This window comes from Dermacentor albipictus, chromosome 5 (assembly GCF_038994185.2).
Source record: "Dermacentor albipictus isolate Rhodes 1998 colony chromosome 5, USDA_Dalb.pri_finalv2, whole genome shotgun sequence".
NCBI classification, from domain to species: Eukaryota; Metazoa; Arthropoda; class Arachnida; order Ixodida; family Ixodidae; genus Dermacentor; species Dermacentor albipictus.
Window position 1 is genome coordinate 40,835,834 of NC_091825.1, and position 11,431 is coordinate 40,847,264.

General features: G+C 42.5%; 1 protein-coding gene across 1 annotated transcript in view; it reads right to left on the bottom strand.

Annotated features, from left to right (window-relative positions):
* LOC135902152 (sodium-coupled monocarboxylate transporter 2-like) overlaps positions 1-11,137 on the bottom strand; it is a 53,394-nt gene extending 42,257 nt beyond the window's left edge. The window contains exons 1-5 of the mRNA XM_070539368.1: positions 11,010-11,137; positions 9,388-9,517; positions 4,998-5,086; positions 3,645-3,754; positions 2,787-2,854 (exon numbers count right to left, since the gene is read on the bottom strand). Coding sequence (XP_070395469.1) covers positions 2,787-2,854; positions 3,645-3,754; positions 4,998-5,086; positions 9,388-9,517; positions 11,010-11,068 — 456 coding nt within the window. The 5' untranslated portion in view covers positions 11,069-11,137. The remainder of the gene's footprint in view (positions 1-2,786; positions 2,855-3,644; positions 3,755-4,997; positions 5,087-9,387; positions 9,518-11,009) is intronic.
* Between the last annotated feature and the right edge of the window lie 294 nt (positions 11,138-11,431).

Genomic DNA, 11,431 nt, shown 5'->3' on the forward strand with positions numbered 1-11,431 from the left:
TATGTGTCCGACGAAATGCTTCGGTGTACCATTTCATTGGGCGCTTCATTAAGACAGCGTTTTTATAAAGAAATCGTAAGTGAAAAAGCAGTGCATTTTTACCGCAACTTGATACCGCATATCTCGGAACCCATGCCATCCTGAAATTTACCTCCAAGTCGAAATGCCTTGAAAACTCACTACACGCAATTCGTAGATGGAAATACGCGCCGCAAAATTATTTTTTACAAACTAACTCTCCTTTTCGTAAACAGGCTGACCTCGCCGGCCGTGCGCAACTCGAAGTGCAACATGATGCAAAGAACTTCTGGGCAAAACATTTCCCGCGCACCAAGGCTACCATAGCACATGCTGCGACGGATTTTTGCGAGGACATGAGTTCGCTGCCAGAAATTAGCAGTCAGCGATATGTCGAACTCTTCGCCGGCGTCCAGCGGCACTCTGATCGTTTCCTCATCATCATCATCATCATCAGCCTGGTTACGCCCACTGCAGGGCAAAGGCCTCTCCCATTTTTCTCCAACAACCCCGGTCATGTACTAATTGTGGCCATGCCATCCCTGCAAACTTCTTAATCTCATCCGCCCACCTAACTTTCTGCCGTCCCCTGCTACGCTTCCCTTCCCTTGGAATCCAGTCCGTAACCCTTAATGACCATCGGTTATCTTCCCTCCTCATTACATGTCCTGCCCATGGCCATTTCTTTTTCTTGATTTCAACTAAGATGTCATTAACTCGCGTTTGTTCCCTCACCCAATCTGCTCTTTTCTTATCCCTTAACGTTACACCTCATAGAGGGCTTGAAAATTGACCCGAGGGTTGGCCGAACGTTCGATTCGGCGAAGTATGTGTTCACTTCGTGAAATGTGGACCATACACCACGGGAGCAATGAAGTCGTACCGCCCGCTTAGGACGTATGGCGTCGCCATAATAGAACATGTGCAGACATACAGTAGAGCTCACTGAGCATGGAGGGTGCATAGGAGTGACATTTACGATCACAGTCAGAGTTCTATGTCACGACTGAATTCAACCGGGTCGAGTAAAAGTGCGATCGGAAATGTCCGATTAGGTGCATTTAATCCATGCCTTGCTCGGCCACATTTGGAAGCGCCCGTATGGAAGAGGCCTCAATAGATGCAGTAATATATTTAAATTCCTCTTCTCTGCAGCACCAAACCGCTGTTCACGTCATTGATATTAAACTAATGGAATGAACAAAGTAAACAGGTGCCTACGTATCATGTGCTGTCTTAATCACGTAAACGCGAACACGGTTGCATTTGTCCCAGTGATTGCCTCCTGTGTTTGCGCTCTAAATAACATGACGCAGTATGACAGCAGCAGGACACTGCCGTGGCCGCAGCCACAGAGTTCAATTTTTTTAGAAAAGCGTCAGTGAACGCCACAGAATCATCGACGTATGATGGCTGCCCTTTGTCGCGGGCAATCCCAAGCCTGGATAAATGGGAGGCTCTGCTATAATAAACAAAAACCCGCAGTTCCAACAGGCGCTAGTCTGACGGGCCCGCGACATCGGCTTGGTCATGGGAGCCGTTGAATAGGGGCCCCATCCTTTAACCTTGCGGTCATAATAAAGTTCTTTCTACTTCTGTCTCTATTGGCGCATTGCCGACACCCGTGTTTGTCACTGCTTCTCGTCTATTAAGGCTCATTCACACTAGGCCAATACGACACCGATTTCGGTCTATCGACTGTCAACGACGGCGTTTTTTTTTTCCTTCGTTTCGGCGCCTCTCTCACACTGTACGGACGTCTATCAATCTGCCGACGGTCGGCCGAGAGCTCGGCTTCGGTACAGTGTGACAGAGGTGCCAAAACCAAAAAAAAAACGCCATCGCCGACAGTCGGCAGACCGCAATCGGTGTCGCATTGGCCTTGTGTGCATGCACCTTTAGCAAGCGGAAGACGCCGTTCCTACTGCCTTTTTCGTGCGATTTAGGCATCCGACCATGCAACATCTCCCGAGCATGACGAACTGGCCCGGCTTACGCACACGAACAGCAAAAACAATTACGGACACGCGTGACCCACGTAGCTGTCAGCGGGTGCCAACGTGCATTCGGCATGCCCTTCACGCACCAACAACTCCAGTGTGGGCCGGAAGATCACACGGCCGGCTCGTCATGACACAGCTGTGTTAAGCCCTCTTGTAAGATTTTATTGTCATGGCATCGTCGCCGCTACTGTTGTCATGCGGTTATTGTAATCAACGAATAGCCATTGTCACCACTGTCGCGCCCACACCATGCACGCAATTTCTCACGCATGGTGCCACCTTGTTACACTTCGCAAAGCGAAAGAAAACTATGCTGTCCGCTTCCTGCAAAATGCTTCGCTTAACATTATTTCCTACTGAACGTGGCATGAGCATAATTATTTTCTTTTGTGTTTATGCACTATATCAAACCTGTACTTATATCAGATAAGTTGCGCACAAGACAGCGCCACAAAAGATACGCACCGGCGCATGCACGCAGGCGTTGAAAGATGTTTCCACAAATAACGCTTATTTTGAGCAACCGTCGGCTGGTAATAAAACTTTGAAGCTAATTTTATTCGAATGTTTTTAATACCGTTAGATTGACAGCAAAATATCTTTTTTTAGCAGTATGTGTGTATTTATGAATTGTCTGGTTTCGCCACTACTCTGACATCGAATTATGCGTACATCCTGCGTTGACGGCCAATTCATTTTGTTGGCTGATGTCTACTTACAAGCAAAATAGCTTTTTATTTCTAAATAGCAAAACGTCGTGCTTACCATTGTTACAGAACCCATGTGTACGCATAGGGTGCTGTAAATTGTCATACAAATTCCTAAAATGAAAGCTGTAACAAATGGAAGCGTTAAATTCAAGCTGAGTGCTCAATGAACATTTTTCAAGCATGAGTGGTGCACAAATCTCGACGTAGTGGTTACACTATATTTCATCTCTGTCTGAATTACAGCATGCCGTCAGATGTTTATCTAGTCATTTCACAGCTAGATGGAAGAAAAAAAAATGGCTGAACACGTCCCCTATGCATCTCCATACAAGCAAATATTTGTTTGTTTTGGAGAATTTTGCATTGAAGCACAAGAGTACAATGCGCAGGTTTACTTAGTTAGATATTGAGGCGTAGCCATGGTATGAGGTCGTATCTTCCCTCGTTCCTAAACTGCTTGGAACTTTCGAGGAGGTGCGATTCCCAGCCGAGAGAAAGGATAAAAAATATATCACAGTTATTGCTGCCTATACCGTTACTACCAAAATGTACTTGATTACATAGCCGATAGCGTCTGCGAAAACAGCGACTAGCTCACTTATCGTGTACTTACACTACTGCAAGCGTCTATTGCACAGGATAGCGCGCCAAGCTGGACGAAGGTCATACAAGCTATCGATGCCTCTTTAAATCACATTGAAATGTTACTGCCGTAATACGCTAGCTCCCTGTTACGCCACTAATAAATATATTGAATAGCTCGTGTCAGATTATCACAATACAGTTTAGATCCAGGACGCTTAAATAGTTGACAAAGCAGCAACGCCTGTCTTCTCTTCAGCATCTACATTAGGTGTTATACAGCTCCTACAACAATGTCGTAGCGAGCACTTGCTTTGAGCCATCTGCTTACCTATTCCACGTGTGATCCATAGCACATGATGGTCAGCATTCTTGTATCGACGAGCAATCACATCCACATATAGTATGGCCACTTGGGAGTTTATTGTAGAGGACACCGTGCTGATAGAGGACAAAATAAATTAAAAGCAATGAGAAGTGGTTAAAGCTTTCATAAGTTTTAAGCGCTCCGTAGACTATATTCTGAAAACAAGGCACAAAACTTGCGGAAACTCGCTGCTACGGCAAATTTGCATGAGAAATATCAACGAAGCAATATGCGCGAAAGATTAGCATTATAGCAATACCTGATTCCATTCGTATCACAGTCAAAATTTTTTGCAGCCTTAAATCTGACACGGCGTCAAAACACTTTTCATCTACAAACTACGCAGATTTATTTGTGAGCATTTTTTACGGAATTGCACATGGCCGTATGCGTTTGCTTTAATATATATTTTTGTGCTCGCATTTCAGTTCTTTTCACATTTTAGCACTTTTTGCCAGGCGAGAGGTTTGCACTGGCTCCTAAGGGGCGAAAGAGTAATACCGTTAGTCAATACACCTTTCTACGTGTCATTACCACTGCAAGGTATTACGGGAATTAAAACATGTGCTTTCAACGTGAATGGTTCCTTAGCGGTGCCGATACTGCGTCATTCACTACAGCAGGCCACGTTCTGCATTTTGACCAACTTCTCTTCCGAATCTTGTGAAAAGCAAAAACCGAGCTTGCCGACCACAGGAGTAAAATACTTGTATGTAAAACGCAACATAAGATAGCGGCGCACGAGGTCTAGATCACTCATTTGTTCAACCCACCATGCTAGCACAAAATGCTCATGTGAAGCAATACAACGAAAACGTTTTTCACCCTGCACATGGACTTATCAGTCTATGTGTAGGGTGGAAGTTGATGTAGACGTGAAATAAACAGTAGAAGTGCTGGAAAAAAATTTCTTCTTGGGATTCACGCACCCAAAACCACAATTTTGACCACTTGGGAATCTTTACCGTACACCAAATGCATACCACACGGCCATTTTTGCACTTGAACCCCATCGAAATGCGGCAGCCCCTGCGAGTATTTGATTCCTTTACATCGTGCTTAGCAACGTAAAGCCACAACCGCTAAGCCACAATGGTTAGTAAAAATTAGAATGTCCAGGGCTCCTTTACTATACTCTAGTAACCTCTTGAATAGAAACCTAAAGATCGGCCAGCAATGTATCTATAGCCGTTGTTGAAGTCCTTAGGGCATTTTCGTATCATGCTTAAAGACGCCAAAGTCACGCAGCTCATGGGTCAGGCAAGTCACACACAAATAATTTCAAAAGGAACATGCGGAGAAAGCTCGTTCGCTTACCTTGTCGCAGCACTGACGATACCTGCAAGAAATAGACCGAGAAAGCCGGGTACGTGAACCAAATACGTGTTTACGTAGTATGGGAGAATCTGAAATGAAATTAAAGAAGCTGAGACATAATTCTTATGCAAAAAAATACGCTATACGACACAGCTTGGTTTTTTACGACTGCAAGGTGTGCAGTTTAAAATATAAGCGGTTTACTATTAACCATCGCTATGTGTGGCCCAAACCAAAATTGTTTGCTCAATATTACCCCATATATCAGGTCAGCTCTCTCTAAGCAAGAAATTGAGCAGTTCATTGTACCGTTCGAAGAAAATTTGCATTTACCGCGGTAGGGTGCCTGCGATCATTGCGGAAAGATTTGACAAGTGCTGAACTTCTGGTGCACAATAAGACAAAGAAAGCTAGAACAGCAAAAATCAAAAAAGATAAACAAATTTTCTTAGGACTAAATGGTTCTTTTTGATTAATTACCTTTGGGAACTCTAAATACATATTCATCAACATGACAACCCCCTAATGAACGATCATATAGGTCCCCTGCCGGACTTGCTTCTGCAAAAGTTGACATTCATGTTCAGGCCTCCTGTGTCTGTGTTTTCTTGCTCGCAACATCAGCAATCAGACAAGCCCGTGTCATTCGTTGTCTTACAATTGGTGTGAATCTTGTCGCTTTCAATGAACGTGGCTGTGGACAATTTGTATAGCGAAAGTGGAGCAAAATGAGACCCGGGGCCAGATGCGACATAATTCACTGTCGCCATCTAACTTGAAATCCTTTCACTAGAAAACCCGCAACATTTGACAGTGATGTGTCGATCGCTTTCGACTTCAAGTGAACTAAATATTATCATGTTTAGTCGAATGAACCTCCAGGGAAAAAGAAATCAGTTGTTGCATGTGAGCTATGGGGTGATTTAAAACGCTGCAAATTCTGCAATTACGTTCTTGGAGGACTGCAATGGCACGAAGAAAGTCTGCACAATAAACGTAAGATGTGTACCAATATCCTTGTTCACTAGGCAGAGCTGCTGAAAAGTTTTCACTGTTTCAGTTTTCTTCCTTTAGAAAACAAATTAAAGTATTACTGGGGGTGCAAAACGCTTCATTGCGACGCTTTAGAAAGCTACAATCAGTGTGAGTGGTTTGTGTGCTTGCTCGTAAAGTGTATTATTTTTTATCTTTGTCTAGGATGGTCAGAAAATGGAAAATATAGCGAAGAGACCTTGCTTACGTGAAGGAGACATCCAAAAAGAAATTGAAAACATAGCTTTGCTTGCATTGCTGCTGATTGCAGTAGAACACCAAGGGGAGACTCCACTGATTGCAGCGCTGCTTCTGTCTAAACTATCGATGAAGCTCCGCTGCGAAACCTTTAACCTATACCGAATTTTTTTGTCTGCCTAGTGTGCTGAACGCAAGAACAAAATCAACTGAAATTAGCACTCTGTTGAACTAATTCCCTCACAAGAAGAAGCTGATGATGTCTGAAGCTGCCAAATATGGGGCCCAAGCTGCGGCAAAGAACTGAAAAACGAAGAAATGTAACTGCTGCAAAAATAGGGCCACACCGTTCAATCCACAAAAGCTTAAAAGTTCTCAGTGCAAGTACACCACCACTGTCATAGGACAGGAAGTGTTTTATATGGTTGAGTATGCCTGTTATTTCTCTGGATTCAGTGAGAAGCATGCCCACACTGCACCCACGAAGATAGTTATGAAGTCCGTGATGGCCTCTTTCCTTGCTTCAACTGTAAATACTAGTTCTACTTCATTTTTATGGAGGCGTCTCATTTTGCCAAAGGGATGCGGCCAAACCGAGACATTTGATCATTTTACAGCGAAGCTGTATATGCCTAGTCGAAACGCTCCTGGCCCAACCACAGAAACGCTACTGCAGGGGTATGAGCCATTGTTTATGGGGGTATGAGCCATTGTATTCGTCTTACGTGATGGACGGACAAATTTCTCGTAAGGCAGGCATAGAAATGGCTACGCATTTAAAACTTTTACAACGAAGCTGTATATGCCAAAACGAAACGTTCGCGGTCCCACCACAGGAACCCTCCGGCAGAAGACGTGGCACGTCATTGGCTACGTCGATAGTGACGGCGTTTCTCTCTCACACCAGAGCACGGCCAGAGTAGTATCTCTGCGACTCCGCGATAGGTCCAAAAATTGCAGGGTCTCTTAAGATCTCGCTTAAGAGGTGAACAGCGAAAGCCTACTCTTCCTCCTCTTCTCATTGGCCTCTTTCTCTTTGCCTCTTCTCTTTCAATTCTTTCATTTAGTCATTGCTGCTTACTACTAAGCATTTTCAGTCATTTATAATCTATTGGGGTCATTACAAGCCGTCGTTAGAAATGTTGGTCATTTCGTAGTCATTACTAGTCACTACAAGTCATTTCAGTTTTATCAGTCTTTACAAGTCATAACTAAAATTTTTAGTCATTTCTAATCGATTGTGGTCGTTGCAAGTTGTCGCTAGACATATTGGTCGTTTCATAGTCATTACAAGTAATTTCAATAAATAATAATTATATTTCTACTAGTAAGTAATTTTTAGTCATTCATGTTCAACTGCGGTCATTCCAAGTCGTCGTTAGACATATTGCTAATTTCGTTGTCATTTGTAGTCATTTCAAGTAATTACTGGTCATCTTAGTGATTACTACTCATTACTAGACATTGTTATTCATTTCTACTCAATTTTGGTCATTAGAAGCCGTCGTTAGACGAATTGGTCATTTCGGAGTCATTAGTAGTCATACACGTCATTAGTAGTAATTATTAGTCATTACTAGTCATTACTAGTCATTAATAACCTCTACCAATCTCTATTATAACGTTATCATTCACTAACTGTCACTATGAATAATATTTGATCATTTAGCGTGTCTTTAATCTGTTTTCATACGGCGTGATGACGCTTCGGCGGACACTCCGGCGGTCACGTCTCCTGACACAAACTTCCCCGCGAGCCTAGAAAGGCTTTCGTCTTTAAAATGAGTCCCTGTTGTTAAATAAATGAAGTCTGCGGTCCCGGTGTGTCCCATGGTAACTACAATGTATAACCGAGTAATAAACACTATGGTTAACACATTACGAAATAAAAATGTGCAACCTAATTCAGAAATATTTTGATGAACCCGCTGGATTAACACAATGAACCGCTAATTGCAACCCCTGGATGATAGTAATTATGCGAAACCCAATGTGCGGTATTTCAAATAAACAATGGGACAAACCCAACTCATACGTGTGCGTAACCTCATTAAGAAACACAAAGACGTAACCAATAATTGAGAAACAGTGTAATAAACCATTGGAATTAACCCAGCGATAAACACCATGGCCGCACATTTCAGCTTCGCTTGTTTACCCTCTCTATGGGGTGCATGGGCAGTCATTTTTTAACATAACTTTGCTCATTAAATACACTAATCAAAGTGAAATTATTTTCTCAGGCCACGAAAGAGGCTAAGAAAGTTTCTCAGCATATTTTTTTACAATCATCATTAAAAACAAAACATTAAATATCAATTTACTTATTTCTGTCCAATTTTACCCAACCTTATCCCATACGGCGATGTCCTCGTTAGTAGCTTCTGACTCAGTGATCTTTGTAAACTTTTTATGCTAGAGATATGTGCAGAATAATCAGTTACAGTATATTTGTGAAAGTCTGTGTACCGGCTCAATTTAATATACTGATAAAATCCATGCTGCTAATGATCGTGAGCGAAACTGTGCTATCTCTCTCTCCTCTCTCTGTCTTCATCCCCATACCCCTTCATCCCGTGCAGGGTAGCAAACTGGGCGTGCGTCTAGCTAACTTCCCTGCATTTTCTGTCTTCTATGTCTTTCTTTCTCTCTTTCTCTCTCTCTAATGAATGTGTATGTTCATTTACAGCACATTTATTGAAGCCATCAAAGAAGAAAACAAACTTTATTAAAAAGAATGGTCCGGCAGGTATGGTTATGGTGGCCTCAGGTGGCAGCTCGAAGGCCGCGTGATTTATCGCAATGTGCATCGTATTATTCTTCCAAACCGCAACGACAAAGGTACCCAGTCCAGGGCGTGCACCATCGTTTCACTTAGCATGCTTTCTCTGTTGCAACCATAGAGCATAAATGTAAAAAAGGGTGACCTGATAAAACGGGACGCTTATATGGAGTAAATTGCGCCTTAGCTTTAGCTGCAGCAATACTATGATAGAAACGTAAGACGTGCACTCATGCATTTCAGTTGACTGCCAGACAAAGCATTTCTTTGTAGTTGCGTTGTTAGCAACATACTTAGTTAAGTTAGTAGCAAGATTATTTTGTGAATAGTGTTGATGGCAAGCAAATGGGAGTAAGTGCTCAGGGCTGTAATCCTCACTTGATCGATGCTGGCTATTTTCCCCAGCAGTCCAGGATCACAACCACGAAACCAAATGGTTAATGCGACACCCAGAGCCAATCCTGAGATATAGAGCAGAAACAGGAGCCATGCGCCAGTGAGGGCAGTTCTGTGGGAAGACATGTTTACCCAATGAAGCGCAAAGTTCTAAAGCAGCGTGAGCAGAAGAGGGCGAAATGGGAACAGACTAGATGATCGCGAACGACTGTAGGCTTATTTGAAAGGCATAATCCATGTCTTTCCATGTCGTCTATGTAATCCATAATCCATGGAAAAAAGTTGTACATGTGTACGCATACGCAAAAATTGTCTTGACTGCCTTCTCCATCGGCTCGCTCTAGAATGCTTAGAAAGTACAGCTAGCAGTACGAGAGGCACAAAGCATTATGTTATCAACGACATAATTTGTTCTGCAAAAAAAAAAGACATTTCTTTTTCAGGAAAGCTTATGGTGAGTTAGCTAATCAAGAAGGAACTTCCTTCTTTTTCCATTTGGCATGCTTGAAGAGTTTCACGCCTGCTCATGTTGGGGTGGCTAAGCGAACAGGTAATGAAGACAAGAAAAGCGTAGGAAAAAATATTGCAGTGCATTATTTTAAGTGCCGAAATTATAAGTAAATGGTAGTGAAAACTGGACAAAAAAAATTCGCCCTCAGAAAAATTTGGTCGAAGACGGCAAAAATGTGCCGTCTCATTATCACGAAAAGAGGTGGAAATTATGCGCATGCCATGATTCTTCAACACAGATTTGCCATTGTGCAAAAAGAGACGCTATCAGATTGCACGTAGCGCGTGTAATGCGGGAGAAGGGGATCATGTACGCCGTGATCCCGCAATAAATACTCCTTGTTGAAAGTTAGCGCCACAAGTGTGTGTCCTCTATGTTCTTCTTTTGTCCTGCTTCATATGTGCTAAGCCTTTTGCCTCAATCATGACATGCCAAAAATCCCAACGTGCAACCTTATTCAACTTGAGGCGGAAGAAAGAGAAGGCACCATATTAGGAGGGCCATTTCAGTTCCAAATTGTATGCCGCCCTGGCGGGGCGTTGTTTCAAAAGCTTAAGTCAGGAATATTTTGCCTCCAACAAAAAAAAACAGCTTATATAGGGCACCAAAATTCCTGATACATTAGCATTTGTATAACAGCATGTCTCGTACACTCATTACTGTATGCTTTCAAAATCTCACCCACTGTGCCTTTCGTCTCACAGTAGAACACCACCTTTTTAAACATCCAAAGTGACGAAGTTTCAAATACATAGCATAGAAATACTATCATATATTAAATTTGTACTTTATGGACTGGTAGTCGCAATATCGGCAACGACGCACTATATTTAAATCAGTTTTGTCGTATTTTTCTGCCGTCAGATAGGTTCATCACAATTTTCTTGCATCCACGATATTCCACCTTTTGTCGGGCGATGAGGTCTGGATAAATACACACTTAACAAAGTTTGCACGTGCAATCATTATCCCTTCTCAAGCTTTCCTAGAAGCAATTTGTGGAATAACGGTGAAGAAGCAGCGTACAACATGTAAGACACTAGCAATGGATGGGTTAAAACCCTTTACAAGTAAGCTTCAGCGATGGTACTACCTTTGAGCTTCTTTGATCGTCCGAGAAGCCAGCAGCCGTTGAGTCACGACTTGGTCCATGCATATCCTGTACGCTGACAAACCGAATGAGCCAAAAAATGCGGCCCATATGTTTTCATCACTTGTGAAGTCAATGCTGTAGCTGTGAAAAAGAATGTTTCATCATTTAACAGATTCTTTCCCCTATCCAACAAACGCGGCCCTTGTGTTACAGGTATCGCAGGAGAGACTGCGTCGCACAAATGTTAATTTTTTTTTAGTTTATATACATTGGGCATTAATTAACAAAAATATTGAACAGAAATCTTGATTCAGATAATCAGACGTCAAATTAAAATGGATAAACGCTTCTAGCTACACTCCCAAGCAAGTTGAAATCCGCGAATAAATTATGATTTTGTTTTTCATCCATACAATACCCTT